Source organism: Hemitrygon akajei, chromosome 2, assembly GCF_048418815.1.
Source record: "Hemitrygon akajei chromosome 2, sHemAka1.3, whole genome shotgun sequence".
Classification (NCBI taxonomy): Eukaryota; Metazoa; Chordata; class Chondrichthyes; order Myliobatiformes; family Dasyatidae; genus Hemitrygon; species Hemitrygon akajei.
Window position 1 is genome coordinate 151,403,646 of NC_133125.1, and position 17,908 is coordinate 151,421,553.

General features: G+C 42.9%; 1 protein-coding gene across 3 annotated transcripts in view; it reads right to left on the reverse strand.

The window, feature by feature from the left end:
* Positions 1–9,864: 9,864 nt before the first annotated feature.
* Positions 9,865–17,908, reverse strand: part of LOC140737783 (IgGFc-binding protein-like) — a 32,700-nt gene continuing 24,656 nt past the window's right edge. For all 3 annotated transcript variants that reach the window (XM_073064439.1, XM_073064430.1, XM_073064422.1), the window contains one exon: positions 9,865–10,343. In XM_073064439.1, coding sequence (XP_072920540.1) covers positions 10,204–10,343 — 140 coding nt within the window. In that variant the 3' untranslated portion in view covers positions 9,865–10,203. The remainder of the gene's footprint in view (positions 10,344–17,908) is intronic.

Consider the following 17,908-nt stretch of genomic DNA (forward strand, 5'->3'; position numbering starts at 1 on the left):
CTCATTGGGGCCCCATTCTCCACGCAGCCTCCAAACTTACTGGGTGCACTGGAAAATGCATTGTACTATTGTGTAACATCCAGACCCTCGTAAACTAAACTGTTTTGGGGAAATGTAAGGAAAGGACATCCAATAGTCTGAAAAATCTTCCAGTCCGCTTCTCTCCCACGTTCCAAAGATACACGGGTCAGTAGGTTAATTAGTTACAAGGATGTATTTGAGCACCACGGTCTTGTGAGCCAGAGGGGCCCGATAGATATGTTGTAACTTGTTTAAAAAATCACTAAATTCCTGGGACTGCTGGATTATCTGAGCTTCAGTACAATATTGCAGTTATTGTATAAATCACGAATTGGATTTTGTAACAAAACTGCTTGAATTGTTTAAAAAATCAGGAAATTGTTAATTGCCAAAATATTATTAGCTTTCATTATATTATGCTGGAACTTTTGCCTACCTGCAATAAAGTAATAGTGGTAACACAGTGCCTCATCTCCTTCTGTCCTTCAATCAGTTGAACATCATTCAACGTGCTGCGGGTTTCTTCCATGTTTGTTCAAATGAAGGGAAGATAAACAACGTCCATAAAGCAAACGGAAGTAAGAACAGGGTGCAAATTAGAACGCAAGGAAATAGAAGCAGAGGTAGAATAAGATCTTGGCTGATCTACCCAAGGCCTCTTCTCTACCAGTTCCCCACAGCCGTCATTCCTTGATCTTTTAAATATGTATCCCTCTTCACCTTAAACGTATCCAATGATCTGCCCTCCACCCTTTGCGGTGGTACGAACTTTCTACGCACACACCTCCGTTTTAAATTACCGTCCCCCTTATTTCCAGTAATGACCCCTTGTTCGTGCCTCTCGCAAGCGCTGAAGAAGCAAGGAGCAAAGCTACTGCAGCCATCAGTTCCACAGCACTGATTCTACTAGACTAGCGATAAGTAGACCAAAGTTTCCCTGTAATCGCTGCAAGTTATTCTGGCAGAGTGGCGCAATGGGTAGAGCCACTGCCTCACTGCGCCAGAGACCCGGATTCGAACCTAACTTCTGAGTGTGAAGTTAGCGCGTTTCCCTGTGTGTGATTTCCCCGCCCCAGTTGTTCTGGCTTTCTCCAGCATCCAAAATAAAGGAAGATGTGGGACGTTAGGCTGAGGTAAATTGTCCCTAATTTGTGGCTACCTACCTTAGGGAAATTTGTTGGGGAATGAGATGACTCCGTAAGCCGGGATAGACTCAGTAAGGAATATGGAAATTTGGCCAATCGTACAAGCACTCTGTCTAGAAGAGATGATCCTGATTTAACTACTGGCACGCAATAAAGAAAACAGTGCATATCCTGAGACTAGCTGGAGGTTCGGCCAACCTTAATCACCGTACCTGAATTTGTAGACAACATGTCTCAGACAACTGCAAGAAGAGGCGAGTCAGGTTTACAGGCAAGTCCTACAGTTTACAGTTTGTTGATTGTCACGTGCACATCTCAGAGTGATGCCCATGTGATAGAAGTGTCACGTTGCTATTCAAGTTTGGTTTCATGTTGGGTAAGGTCACTTCATTGTATATGGACCTGGTAAAATGCAATGGCTATCTCTGTTAGGCCAGTTCCCGTTCATCCTCTCCACTCTATGGTGACCTCGGAATTAACATCAGGCTAAACTAGAGGAGACCCAGCTCATTTTCCATCTAGTGGTGGGCTCTGAAATAGCAGATGGAGTTCAACCCAGCTACGTGTGAAGTGATTCATTTTGGAAGCTCCAATTTGAAGACAGAATATAATATACATGGTAAGACTCTTGGCAGTATGGAGGATCAGAAAGATCTTGAGGTCCGTGTCCATAGGACGCTCGAAGTTGCTGCGCAGGTTGACAGTATTGTTAAGAAGGCGTATGCTGTGTTGACCTTAATCAATTGTGGGATTGAGTTCAAGCCCATGAGGTAATGTTACATCTGCATAAGACCTTGGCCAGACCCCACTCGGAATACTGTGTTCAGTTCCGGTCACCTCACTGAAGGAAGGATGTGGATACTATAGAGAGAGTGCAGAGGAGATTTACAAGGATGTTGCCTGGATTGGAGAGCATGCCTTAAGAGAATAGGTTGAGTGAACTTGGGCTTTTCTCCTTGCAGTGATGGGGGCTGAGAGGTGACCTGATGGAGGTGTATAAAATAATGAGAGGTGTTAATTGTGTGGATAGTCAGAGGCTTTTTCCCAGGGCTGAAATTGCTAACATGTGGGGCTATAGTTTTAAGGAGCTTGGAAGTAGGTACAGAGGGGATGTCAGAGGTAAGTTTTTCAATTCCAACAGAGAGTGGCAGGTGCATGGAATGCACTTCCAGTGAAGGTGGTAATGGGTCTTTTAGTAGATAGGTACATAGAGCTTAGAAAAATAGAGGACTATGCAGTAGGGAAGTTCTGGGCAGTTTCTACAGTAGGTTAAAAGGTCGACACAATGTCTATGTTCTATGTGGCGTAAATATTGAATAATCCAACTTCAGGTCACCTGCTCCCCCTCTATATGCTGGAAGAGTTCACCAGGTCAGGTAGTATCTATGAATATCAATAAACAGTGAAGGTTTTGGTCCCAAACCCACCATCAGGACTGAGATCCTCCAGCACATTGTGTGTATTGCTCTAGATTTCCAGCATCTGCAGTACCTCTTGTGTCTGCTCCCCCATATGCCTTTTCGCTCCCTGATCTACACAGTTGCCTCATTCCCTGTTTCATTCCCACTCTCAACCAACTCACTCTGCTCATCACAAGCATTGGGTCCCTCTCCCACTGTTCGAGTCTGCTCTCCCCACTTTCCTTATTTCATTCCATGCTCAACTGTCCTCTCCAATCAGATCCCATCATATGCTCCCTTTTGTCATCTCCACCATCACAACCCAGCTTCTGTTACTATGTGCAACCTCCCCTCCTCCATCTGCCTATCACACTTCACACCTGGATCCACCATTCACTCAACCATATCCTCCCTCCTCATTATACTGGCTCAATCGTTCAAGCCAGATGAAAGCAACCTGAAATGTCCACTGTCCATTTCCCTCCTTTTGATTTTGTCTAGCCCACTGCATTCCTCCAGCAGATGTTTTTCTCCAGTCGGCAGTGCCTTGTATCTCCAGCATTGTCCATGGTTCCGAGCTTTGTTCCTCTCTCATTGAGTCATATAGTTTGGGAGTAGACTTTACCAACAGTTGCACCCTGGCAATTCAGAGATCTGTCCAAATACGTCTTAAATGTTGTTAGATTCTCTGCCTGCAGCACCACTCCAGACATATTGTTTCCAACCCAAACCAGCATCTGAGTGGAAAAAAATCTGTCACATATCCCCTTCTCAACATCTTGCCTCTATCCCAAAACATACATGCTATGGTTTTAAATATTATTTGGAAAGATTTCTTACAATCCAACCTATTTGTGCATGCATCTTCGAGTCCAGACCCAATGTCTGTGAGCCTGAGAGTCCGGAGCCAAGTATCGCCCAGGTGGACTGCCCTGCAGTTGAAGGCATGGGTGGTGTGTGACGGGTGTGTGGGAGAAAAGAGGTTTGTTTAGCTCTTATTATTTTGCTTTGTTGCTGCTACTTGTGTTGTTCTGCTGAACATTGTGGCCACGCTCAGTGAAGCATGCAGGATCACCCAGCATATCCTTAGATTGTATTGTCTGCTATCACAAAACAACACATTTCATGATATGTTTCAATATACATGTGATAAGTAAACAAATCTGAATCTGAACCATTCTGTACACCACTAATACATGCGTCCCCTCCCTCCCCAGTCTCTGCCACTCTGGGAAAACAAGCGAACCTTATCCAGTCAGTCCTCATAGTGAACTGATCCATCCCAGGCTACATCCTCGTGAATTTCCTCTCCACCTTCTTCGGCACTATCCTTATATCCATCCTCTCTATCTTTAGGTCTGCAGATGATAGCAGCGTAGTGGGCGAAAATAGTGATGAGTCGGAAGTAGATAGTGTCTTTCGTAGAATGACGTAATAACAAAAACCTTTCTCTCAATGCCAGCACAACCAAAGAGCAGGTCATTGACTACAGGAAGAGTGCTGGTGCACACGGTCCTGTCTACATTGACTGTTTTGAGGTTGAGAGGATTGACAGCTTTTGGATCTAATAGCCTGTTGTGGTTCATACACATAAACACCATGGTCAAGGCAGCACTCCAACGACTTTACTTCTCAGGAAGCTAAAAAAAAAAATTAGTCATGTCAATTAATTAACAACAATCTATGTTGTTAAGATCTTGCACTTTACTATTTATCTGTGTCCAACTTTCTCAGTAGCTGTTGCACATTGTTGTTTTATCTTGCACTACCTGAGTGCACTGTGTAATGATCTGATGTTTATGAACCATACAAGACAGCCTTTCCACTGTATCTCAGTACATCTGATGATAATAAACCAATTAATTCCAATTTCCTTGTGGAAAGCAGAATTGCCCACAACACTCCAGCAAAGGACTAACCAATAGTTTATGAGGTTGTACCATAACTTCCTTGTTCTTAGATTCATCTCCCATGGTGATGACACCAAGTAATCTAATCCTTTTAATTATTCAATTCAACTGTGATTTATAATAAATTTCATAATGACAGTGATTTATAAAGCAGAGCTGCTTCTATACAACCAAATGGTTGCTGATGCTGGAAATCTGAAATAGTATTGGAAGACATAATTACCCAGCAGTTCAGGCAGCCCCTGAGGAGAGTTAAGCATTAACAGGTGTGGACAGTGGTGCGGCTGGCCTCGCAGTGCCAGAGATCCAGGTTCAATCCTGACCTCTGGTGTTGTCTTTGTGGAGTTTGCTCATTCTTTCTGTGACTCTGTGGTTTCCTCTCATCCCAGAATGTAGTTCTTTGAGACAAGAACATGTTGAAATGAAGGTTCTTCAAAGGAGAGTGTTGCTCATGGCTGTGTGGAGTTGCAGAACGATGATGGTGGTGCCAGTGGAGGAAAGATTGAGGAGAGTGTCTGGGATAATGCACTGACATTTGGTGGTTATCACGATTCAGTAGTGGGCGGTGGGAGGGGGAGTTCTGAAGGGAGTCTGAGAGCAGAACCTTGGCCTCAGCACTAGCTAAAGACCCACAGCTCTGCAGTTGCAGCATCTTCAGTGACAATGTTGCAGTAGGTCATGAATGAGTAGACTTCTGCATAATCAGAGCCCTTCAACTTCATTGAATCTTTGAGTCATACAGCATAGAAATAGGCCCTTCAGCCCACTGAGTCAATGCTGACAATCGACTATCTATTTACACCAGTTTTACTCCAATCCCATTTTATTATTCCCTCGGTTTTATTAACCTTCCACCCCTCCCCCCTCAGATTCTACCCCTCACCCACACAACTAAGAGAAACTTACAGTGGTGAATTAACCAATCGACTATAAATTTCCGCCACTGCAGGTGGATGCTCACAAGTTATAAATACCAGAATTACAGCCACAACTACATATGAACAAACTCCCAGCATGTTTGTAAATGCAAAAGTCTGATTTCAGAAATTGCAGAGAGGTGTAAAACACAGTCCAATCAGACCCCACCCACCATACATATTCTCTCTTACCCCTTCAATCTCCCCCACCCCCACTGGACAAATGCCTGAAGATATGTACCACCAGGTTCAAGGATGGTTCCCATCCCACTGTTATGAGAATATTGGACACACCTGTTATGTGCTGGAAGATGAACTCCTGACCTCCCAATCTACCTGCTCATGGCCCTTGAACTTTACTCATCTATCTGCACTGTTACACTCTATTCCTGAATCTGTATATTTTTACAACATCATCTCTCTGTATCTGGATGACACACAAACAAAACCCTTTCTTTGGACCTTGGTAAATGTGACAGTAGTAAACCTATCCCACTGCCAGTAGATATATATGTAACTTTCTCTCTCGATTTTGCTTCAGTTGCAATATAAAACAGAACTGCTGGCAGTCAGAGAACTGAGTGGGGTGGAATACCAAGCTGCTGACGGCAGGGCTCACTGCTTACCTCTGGCAACATTGGACCTTGGTGCCAAAATCATATCTCCTTCATAAGTGACAAGGCACTAATTTGTTTCCATCTCATTCTCTGCGGTGACTGGTGAGGAATGAGTGGACCTGCCAGTACTGTTCACACGTTTTCCTTGTGTTTATCTGGTCTCGTCGGGCACATGGGGCTCATCAGCCTTGGACAGCAATGCACCTCGGGGAAGGAAAACTCTTGATTCTTCAAATCTTCCTGCCCAGGTTTGCACCCTGGAGAGGACACAGTCCATCAGAGGTGCAAACCCATGACCCCCAGGGATCGGCAGCAGCCTACTCACTCATCTGATCTCATGCTGAAGGAGAGGCGTCCATAATGATCATGACTTCACCGATGGCAAATAACTCGTTCATAGACACCACGGTAGCGTAGTTATTAGCGTGAAGCTATTAGAGCTCAGGGCATCATAGGTTGGAGTTCAATCCCAGAGGCCTCTGTAAGGTGTTTGTACGTCCTCGCCTTGGAACGCACGTGTTTGCTCTGGGTGCTCCAGTTTCCTCCCATGATCCAAAGAGGTATCAGCTGGTGATTGTAAATTGTCCTGTGATGAGACTAGGGTAAAATTGGCTTGTCTTGAAGGGCCGGGACAGCCTGTTCCATGCTATACTCTAAATATATATAGAGAACCAGAGAGGACCAGGCACAAGTCAAGGTAAACGCTGTTAATTCTTTGTAATGAAAGCCAAGACATCTCCATGAGCTATTGATGGGGTAGACGCTGCGTTGTAACATTGCAGAATGTTTATTAAATGCAGTACAGATTTTTTAAATATATTCTTGATTTATGACATACAGTAATTGCAAGAAAATATGTCTTTCTCCAGGTTTGTTGTAGATGGTTATCATATAAGGAAGGTTGAAACGCTTGGGTCTCAGCAGATCAGGCAGCATCTCAGAGAAGCATTGTTAACATGAGTGGCACAGTCCTGTGGGTGGTTGGTACTTCAGTGGAATAAAGGAAATTGTAATGACATAAGAGGGGTACTGGCCAAAGTGGATTGGAAAGGGACACTAGCAGGAAGGACAGCACAGCAGCAGTGGCTGGAGTTTCTGCAAAAAAAAAATGATGGAAGTGCAAGTCAGATATATTTCAAATAAGAAAAAATATTTGAATGAAAGAAAGACACTACCATGACTGACAAGTGAAGTCAGAGCCAAAGTAAAAGCAAAAGAGAGGGCATACAAGGAAGCCAAAGCTAGTTGGAAGATAGATGATTGGAGAGCTTTTAAAAACTTTCAGAAGGAAAATAGGAAGGAAAAGATGAATTATGAAAGGAAGCTGGTGACTAATATCAAAGAAGATACCAAAAGCTTTTTTAAGTATATAAAGGGTAAAAGAGAGTCAAGGGTAGATATAGGACCTATAGAAAATGATGCTATTGTAATGACAGACACAGAGATGGCAGAGGAACTGAATGCATATTGTGCATCAGTCTTCACAGTGGAAGACATCTGCAGTATAACGGACATTCAAGAGTGTCAGGGAGGTGAGGTATGTGCAGTGAAAATTACACTGAGAAGGTGATTAGGAAGCTTAATGGTCTGAGAGTGGATAAATCTCCTGGATCTGATGGAATGCACCCATAGGTTCTGAAGGAAGTAGCTGGGAAGATTGGGGAAGCATTAACAATTATCTTTCAAGAGTCGATAGATTCTGGCATTGTACCGGGTGACTGGAAAATTTTACTCCACTATTTAAGAAGGGTGGGAGGCAGCAGAAAGGAAACTATACCTGTTATCCTGACATCAGTCATTGGGACGTTGCTGGAATCGATTTTTAGCGATCACATTACAGAGTACCTGGAGACACATGACAAGATAGGCCAAAGCCAGCATGGTTTACCCGAAAGGAAAATCCTGCCTTACAAATCTACTGCAACCTTTTGAGGAAATTACAAGCAGAGTAGACAAAGGAGATGCAGTAGATGTGGTGTACTTGGATTTTCAGAAGGCCTTTGACAATTTGCTGCACATGAGGCTGTTTAGCAAGATAAGAGCCCATGGAATTACTGAGAAGTTACTAGCATGGGTGGAGTGTTGGCTGATCAGCAGAAAACAGAGAGTGGGAATAAAGGGGTTCTATTCTGACTGGCTGTCGGTTACCAGTGGAGTTCCACAGGGGTCGGTGTTGGGACCGCTGCTTTTTACGATGTACAGTATGTCAAATATTTGGACTATGGGATTAATGGATTTGTGGATAAATTTGCCAATGATACAAAGTTAGGTGGAGGAGCAGGTAGCATTGAGGAAACAGAGAGCCTGCAGAGAGACTTAGATAGTTTAGGGGAATGGGCAAAAAAGTGGCAAATGAAATACAATGTTGGAAAGTGTATGGTCATGCACTTTAGTCGAAGAAATAAATGGGAAGACTATTATTTAGATGGGGAGAGAATTCAAAATGCTGTGGGGCAAAGAGACTTGGGAGTGCTTGTGCAGGATACCCTAAAGGTTAACCTCCAGGTAGAGTCTGTGGTGAAGATGACGAATGCAATGCTGGCATTTCTAGAGGTAGAGAATATAAGAGCAGGGATGTGCTGTTGAGGGTTTATAAGGCACTCTTGAGACCACACAGAGTATTGTGTGCATTTTGGGGCTCCTTATTTTAAAAAGGATATACATACATTGGAGAGGGTTCAGAGAAGATTCATAAGAATGATTCCAGTAATGAAAGGGTTACCGTATGAGGAACATCTGGCAGCTCTTGGGCTGTATTCCCTGGATTTCAGGAGAATGAGGGGGGATCTCATAGAAACATTCTGAATGTTAAAAGGCCTAAACAGATTAGATATGGCAAAGTTATTTCCTATGTTAGAGGAGTCTAGGACTAGACGGCAAAACTTCAGGATTGAAGGACGTCCATTTAGAACTGAGATGTGGAGAAATTACTTTATTCAGAGGGTGGTAAATCTGTGGAATTTTTTGCCACAAGCAGCTGTGGAGGCCAAGTCATTGGGTGTATTTAAGGCAGAGATAGATAGGTTCTTGATTAGCCGGGGCATCAAAGATATGGGGTGAAGGCAGGGGAGTGGGAATGACTGGAAGAATTGGATCAGTCTATGAGTGAGAGGTGGGGCAGATTCGATGGTCCAAATGGCCTACTTCTGCTCCTATATATCATCTTATGGTGCTTTCAGGCTTTTGCATCTTCAGCCCCATGGGAGGGGGAGAAGAGAGAATGTTCGGGTGGGTGGGATCTTTGACTCTGTTGGCGGCATACCCAGGCAACCAAAAGTGTAGACAGAGTCCACGGAGAGGAGGCTGTTATTTGTGATGTGCTCAGTTGTATCCACAACAGTTCTGGATAGAGCTCAGTACATCTCTGTAGCCTCAGTATATGTTGTAATAATGAACCAATTTACCAATTTATAATTTTATACGGCTAAGTGTTGTTATCTGGAATAAACTACAGTGTAAATACAGAACATTTTTGAAGGAACACTTTATTTGAAATTAGTAGAATACACAAGGAATTACTTTCAAGATTAAGACAATCAAGCCAATTATTTCACCAAGTTCATAAGCAGCTGATCACTTTTATTAACAACTAAGATACTTAAGATTTACTCTAATATTTCCCCTTTATTGTGAATACAAAAGCAACACCTTACATAATGCAAACACGAGGAAATCTGCAGATGCTGGAAATTCAAGCAACACACACAAAATGCTGGTGGAACGCAGCAGGCCAGGCAGCATCTATAGGAAGAAGTACAGTCGACGTTTTGGGTCCTGACGAAGGGTGTCGGCCCGAAACATCGACTGTAATACTTCCTATAGATGCTGCCTGGCCTGCTGCGTTCCACCAGCATTTTGTGTGCATTACCTTACATAATGAATTGAATTAATTGATTATCAAAGTAGTCATGGTGGATAAGTGCCATTTGTCTACTAAAAAACAAAATCAGAATAATTCAACACGACACAAATGTATTAACAACACTCATGATTTTCACACTTTGCATCTTACATAATCGAAATTAGCTGCAACCCCACATAGATATGTCATTTGACAAGCAAACTTTAGGACAAAAACATGTCGAATTTGAAATGGACGTAGTGTGCGGTCAACCTAAAACTAAGGAAAATATATGTTTTGCTTCCATTTACTCAAATGTTTTATTTTACCTAGATGAGATTGCAATAATCAGTCAGTTTTGCTTCAAGTAGTATTTTCTCTGAAGAACCAAAGCAGTGAGTAAACTCAGGCAAATAGCAGATAGAGCCCCAAACATATACATACTGTAACCAGCTTCTTTTCTTTCAGAACTGAGGCGCAGATCACGTTGTCCTGCACAAGAATAAGAGATGGAAATGAAAGGGCAGTTTTAGGTAAGCATATGTATGCAGATTTGCCTTGAAATGTCAAGTCTTGTGTGAAAATACATTAGGTTTCTCTCCAGTAATACTTTGCAAAATAACCAGTGACATTTATGCATCTTTATCCCCAAGGTTGAAATATCGAATACTAGCAGGCATAGTTTCAAAGAGAGAGGGGAAAGTTTAAATGGGATGTATGATAGAAGAGAGTGGTTGATGCCTGGAATGTATTATCTGGGGTGATGGGGGGAAGCAGATACAATATGGAGATTTAGAGACTTTAACATAGGCCCAAGAATGCGCGGAAAATGGAGGAATATGGACAATGCTAGGTACAAATATTGTGTGTTAAAGACACTGAACTCTTCTATGTTTTAAGTTCGTTGATAAAGATTGACATTTAGACATGAGTGACTAAAATCAGTCGATCCAGGGATATGGGACATTTTAACCCAAATTGCCTGAAAGGAAGGTGCAGAGCAGATTTATCAGGATGTTGCCTAAGGTGGGAAATTTCAATTATGAAGAGAGTGGGGAGGTTGAATTTCGTTTTCTTGTAGCTGAGGAGGCTAAGGTTGGACATGGTGGAGGAGTCCAAACTGATGAGGGCATTAACAGAGTGGATGCTAGGCAATTCTTCCCCATCACAGGGATGTCAGTGTTTAGGAGGAAATGGTGTAGAGGTCATTGGAATGTGGAGCACTTTGCCTAAGGGAGTGGTGGAGGCAGAGAATCTCACATTTTTCATCTGGACAAGCACTCGAACCACCAAGGCCGAGAAACATACAGATACATTTCTAATAAATGGGATCAGTATAGAGAGCCAACATGGACGTTGTGGACTGAAGGGCCCATTTCGGTGTTGTATAATTTCATGAAATTATGTAACATGGGCTACACCCTCTCATCAACTTCACACCTCTTTGAAATCCGTGATTTAACTATGGATATATTCTGGGTTGGTGAAGTGCGTGTAAAAAGTCAAAATCAGTCCCTGAAAGTGCAAAGTCATTGCGTTAATTACTGCTATGATTTGCGACTCAGGTCTAGCAGTCTTATAAACGAACAGAATAATTAATATTTCTGAGAACAGTCAGACAATCGGAGTCTTTCCTAGAATGGTAATGTTAAATATCATAGGGCATAGTGTTAAGGTAAAAGGTGAAGAAGTTTGAAGGAGAAGGGACAAGTTAATTGCACAGTAGATACTTATGATGGACTGCCAGGGGGGAATGGTGGGAGTAGAAGTGATAATGGCTGTTGGACAGACATATGAGGAGGCAGGGGAGGAGGGATATGAACATGCAGATAGAATTAGTTCGATTGAACACAGATGTGGTGGGGTGAAGTGTCTGCTCTTGTGCTCTACTGTACTGTTCTTTGTTCTATATTCTAGTTTCTCCTCCATTTCTTTTTGTGGTTTGGTGTTAGTTCCATTTGTTTAATTTTCCTGTAAATCATCCCAGTACATGGACTAGTCATATTGCAGATCCTTATTGTTACTTGCCTTGATCTTAGTCTTTATTGAAGAGTTGCCTCGATACGTTCCATGTTGAAAACTTTAACATTTGACTTTAAAAGGCCAAACTATTTTTCCTGACATAAATCAAACTAGGCATTGTGTTTTTGTGATGGGGAGGTTGGCTCAACTTTCCCTCTAATAGGAACAGGGGTAGGACTGGCAGTGCAGGGGATGCAGGCTTACTACAGTCACAATATATGAGGAGGGAGAAAAGCTGTTCATTTTGTCCCATGTGACTGATACACAAGGTTCTGTGCTCAGGAAAGACAAGTTCTTCTTGGATGGTCCACAAACATCTGTCCTTAAGGATGAGGTTATGGAGTACTTGCTGACACAGGACAAGATAGGACAAAGTCAGGATGGTTTCCTTAAGGGAAAATCTTGCCTGATGAACCTGTTGGAATTCATGAGGAGATTACAAGTAGGATAGATAAAGGGGATGCAGTGGATGTTGTATAGTTGGACTTTAAGAACGCACACGCATGAGGCTGTTACCAAGTTAAGAGCCCATGGTATTACAGGAAAGTTACTATCATGGTTAGAGCATTAGTTGATTGTTAGGAGATAGCGAGTGGGAATAAAAGGATCCTTTTCTGGTTGGCTGCCAGAGACTAGGGGTGTTCCACAGGGGTTGGTGTTGGGACAATTTTTTATGTTGTATGTTTGTACATAAATGATTTAGATGATGAAATAGATGGCTTTGTTGCCAAGTTTGCAGCTGATATGAAGGTAGGTGGAGGGGCAGGTAGTGTTGAGGAAACAGGTAGGATGCAGAAGGACTTAGACAGATTAGAAGAATGGGCAAGAAAGTGGCAAATGAAATACAGTGTTGGAAAATGCATGGTCATGCACTTTGATATGAGGAATAAATGTGTTGACTATTTTCTAAATGGGGAGAAAATCCAAAAATCTGAGAGGCAAAGGGACTTGGGAGTCCTTGTGCAGAACACCCTAAAGGTTAACTTGCAGGTAGAGTTGGTGGTGAGGAAGGCAAATGCAACATTAGCATTGGATTCAGGAGGTCAAGAATACAAGAGCAGGGATGTGATGCTGAGGCTTTATAAGGAACTGGTGAGGCCTCACCTTGAAAATTCTGAACAGTTTTGGGTTCCTCATCTAAGAAAAGATGTGCTGGCATTGGAGAAGTTTCAGAGGAGATTCTCCAGGATGATTCCAGGAATGAAAGGGTTATCATACGGGGAACATTTGATAGCACTGGGTCTGTACTTGCTGGAATTTAGAAGGATGAGAGGGGTTCTCATTGAGATCTTTTGAATGTTGAATGTCCTAGACAGGGTAGATTTGGAAAGGATGTTTCCCACGGTGGGGGAGTCTAGAACAAGAGGGCACAGCCTCAGGATAGAGTGGTGTCCATTTAAAACAGAGATGCAGAGAAATTTCTTTAGCCAAAGGGTGGTGAATTAGTGTAATTTATTATCACAGCCAGTTGTGGAGGCCAGGTCGTTGGGTGTATTTAAGGCAGAGCTTGATAAATTCTTGATTGGACTTGGCATCAAAGGTTACGGGAAGAAGGCCAGGCAGTGGGGCTGAGGAGGGGATAAAAGGATCAGGCATGGTTGAATGGTGGTGCAGACTCGATGGGCCATATGGCCTAATTCTGCTCCTATGTCTTATGATCTTGGTCCTTCTCCTTGTCTATACATGACACATAGTGACCCTGTGATATATTTTGGGCCCAAGCATCAAGTGTTGCTTTGACTTGTCCATTCCGATGCATTCCTTCCCCATCTCCATAACTCTACAACCTATGAACATGTGTCATTAACTCAAGACGGGTGAATGGAATTGGAAGGGTATGATTCACCAATGGTTACACAGGTGTGGTTGGAATGGCCATCAAGTTTGGGAAACAAATATGGCAGAATATTTAATTTTTAGTAATAATGTGATCAATGTAGCTTTGAATATGGCAAAGATTTCAGAGTGGAAAGATCTTGGTTTGGTAAATGAACTGGAATCAGTTTGGATGGACTACAGGTGCAGAGAATATTTTTGGGAGTTTCATATGGTGTCACAGCATGGAATCAGCCCTTTCGATCTGACTTGAGTATGCTGACAAGGTTGCTTACAGGAGCTGGTCCCGTTTGCCTACATTTGGCCCAACCCCTCTTAACCTTTCCCACCTGCATCTAAATGTCTTATTGCACCCACCTCAACAATTTCTTCTGGCAGATTGTTCTGTGCACCCCTCACTTCCTCCATGCAAAATGACTTTCACTCAGCTCCACTTTAAATCTTTCCCTTTTCATCTTAAACCAGTGCCCTCTAGTTTTAGATTACCTTACCGTGCATAAAAGAGGGTGACCTTTCACCTAGACTTTGCCCCTCATTATTTTACAAACCTCTATGAAGTCACCAGTCAGCTTCTTACACTCCAGGGAATACAATCCCAGCCTACCCAATTTCTCCCTCTTATTGAAAGCATACAATCCTGGTAATGTGATTGCCATGGGTTGTTACAACATAGAAACAGGCCCTTCAGCTCATTAAATCCATGCCAAACATCTAGAACTCTTTTACACTAATCTGTTGTATTCTCCCCACATTCCCATCAACTCCTCAGATTCTCACCCACACTCTAGGGACAATTTACAACGGCCATTTAACATGCCGGCCAATTGGAATGTGGGAGGAAACCAAATGAAAACCACACTGAGAAGGTGGAAATTTCACACGGAAGCACCAGGTGTGGAACCTTGGTCTCCCTGGGGTGTGACACGGTAGCTCTACTGCTGCACCACTCTGATACCATAAAGCCCACAGGCAGTATAAATAATCCATGTTGCACTATAATGCAGGGTATTAGAGGCAGATATTTCAAAGGCAATGCAGTAACTACAGGGGAAACCAAATTAGCAGTGAATGTGTGGAGGATGGATTTGTGGAATTTACCAGAGACAAGTTTCTAGCACCAGAATGTTTATAAAGTAATAATGATGAGGATTTTAAATTCAATACGTTGAAGTATGTATCCATGAAAAATTAAAATGGGAAAGAGTAATGTGACTGGCAGATGACAAGGAGCACAGGAGCTGCAGCCTATGGAAGTAAATATGCTTATTATGAAGATATTGCTGCACTGGCTGTCATCTGCACCTTCCAAGGTTTTCCCCGAATATTGGACAATGGGAAATGTAATCCTGCTGTTTGGGAGGAAATAGAGAAACAAGGAATTGTAGAAAGTTGCCAAAAGTAATGGCGATAATCCATTGGGGTGGCATGGTAGTGTAGAGGTTAGCACACGCTTCACAATGCCAGTGACCCCGGTTCAATTCCCACCGCGGCCTGTATGTTCTCCTCATGACTGCCTGGGTTTCCTGCCACATTCCAAAGACATACCGGTTGATAGGTTAGTTGGTCATCATAAATTGCCCCGTGCACTGGGTGTCTACTCCGTGCTGTATGTCAATTAAAAATACAAAATAGTCCAGAAATCGGGAAAAAAATCGGTAAGGAGGAGAAGGGGAGGGAATGTGGAATTCATACATAGTCTGGTCAGCTGGATTCGAATTCCATGCTATATTACCAGTAGTGCAATGGGGTCCAAAGGCTTTATAAGGCTTTGGTCAGACTGCATTTGTTATATCGTGAACAATTTTGGGCTTCGTTGTTACTGGCCCTGGAGAGAATCTGGAGGAAGTTCACCAGAAAGATCGAGGAAGGAAAGGTTTGACATATGAGGAGTATGCAGTGCCTCTGGTCCTGTACTGTGGAACTCAGGAGGAGGAGGTAGTGTTGCATTGAAAGCTACAGGACACTGAAAGGCCTGGATAGAGTGGATGCGATGAGGATGTTTCCAATAATGAGAGAGTCTGGAGTCCTAGGGAACAGCCACAGAGTAAAATAGTGTCTACTTCAAACTGAGATGAGGGAGAATTTCTTCAGACAGTGGATAATGAACCCATGGAATCCATTACCACAGAGGCCAGTGGAAGCCAGGTCATAGGATATACTTAAGCAGAGATTGATAGGCTCTGTATGGATAGGGGACAATGGGTCATAAATATTCCACACAGTAAAACCGTGGGATTTTCCATAATTCCCAGTCCTACAGCATTACTACTCCTGATACACCCTTCCGCTATTCCCAATTTGACTGCCCAGTATTCACTAATTCCATGCATTGCAGCATCATTCACCCAATGCCTTTGTCTGACTGGCCATCGTCCATAATCAATATGTTCCAATATTTATAGATGAATCATAGGCTTGGTATGCTCTGTCCAAGACCGCATGGAATGGCAGATTATGGACGCAGCTCAATCCACCATGAAAACTGGCTTACCCTCCATGGACTCTTGTTGGTAAAGCTTATTCTTGTGAGCGGAACAAGTGCTACAGCTGCCCCTACACCTCCTCCCTCACCACCATTCAGGAACCTAAGCAGTCCTTCCAGGTGAGATGATACTTTACCTGTGAATCTGTTGGGGTCATACACTGTGTCTGGTGCTCCCGGTGTAACCTCTTATATATTGGTGAGACCCAATGTAGATTGGGAGACCACTTCTCAGAGCGTCTACACTCTGTCTGCCAGAAAAAGTGGAATCTCCCAGAGGCCACCCATTTTAATTCCACTTCCCATTCCCATTCCAATATGTCCATCCATGGCCTCCTCCACTGTTGTGATGAGACCATACTTAGGTTGGAAGAACAATAGTTTATATTCCATTTGGGTAGCCTCCAACCTAATGGTATGAATGTCAATTTCTCAAACTTCTAGAAATGCCTCCCATCACCACCACTCTCCCCCTTTTCCATTTCCCATCCCCTTTTCCCTCTCTCCCCTTTTACCTCCCTCTGGTGGTCCTCCCCCACCCACCCCCTTTTCTTTCGTCTATGCCTCTGACTCCTTCACCAATCAACTTCCCAGCTTCATCCTTCCCCCTCGAATGGCAAATGGAATTTAATGAAGACAAGTGCAAGGCTTTGCACTTTGGTTGACCAACCAGGGTAGGTCTTATACAGTGAATGGTAAGGCATAGAGGAGTGTGGTAGAACAAAGGGATCTTGGAATACTAATACATAACTCCTTGAAGGTAGTGTCAGAGGTAGATAGGATCGTAAAGAAAGCGTTTGGCACATTGGCTTTCATAAATCAATGTATTGAATACAAAAATGGGATGTTATGCTGAAGTTGCATAAGACGTTGATGAGGCCTAATTTGGAGTTTTGTGTGCAGTTTTGTTCACATATTTACAGGAAAGATGTAAACAAGGTTGAAAGAGTGCAGAGAAAATTTAAAAATATGTTGCCAGGTCTGGAGGACCCAAGTTATAAGGAAAAATTGATTACATTAGGACCATATTCTTTAGAACATAGAAGACTGAGAGCAGATTTGATAGAAGTATATAAAATTATGAAGTGGGTATAGATAGGGTAAACGCAAGCAGACTTTTTCAGAGGTTGGGTGGGACTATGACCAGGGGTCATGGGTTAAGGGTGAAAGGAAAGAAGTTTAAGAACATCATGAGGGAAAACTTCTTCACACAGAGGGTCATGAGAGTGTGGAATGAGCTTTCAGCCCAAGTGGTGCATGCGAGGTGGTTTTCAAAGTTTAAGAGAAGTTTGGATAGTAGGGATATGGAGGGCTACGGTCCCAACGCAGACCAATGGGAGTAGGCAGTTCCAATGGTTTTCAGCATGGACTGGATGGGCCAAAGGGTCTGTTTCTGTGCTGTACTTCTCTGTGACTCCAAACCGAAGTTCCATTCCACGACCATCACTCATTCTCCCCAGACCAGTCACCCACCATTTCCGCATGACCTATTCTAGTAATAATCACCAGCTGTCCCTGGATTGGTGAATAGTTAAATGAAATTCGTAACTTGCTGTATTACCACATGCTCTGAAGTATAGATGGAAACTGTTTTGCACTTCATTCATGCAGGTTCTTTAATTACAACTGTGGATTTAATTAGTACAAGAATAAACAATAAAGAATGCTGGATGCAGCCAGTCAATAAGTCCTGGTCATAATGAAGGAGATTGTGAGG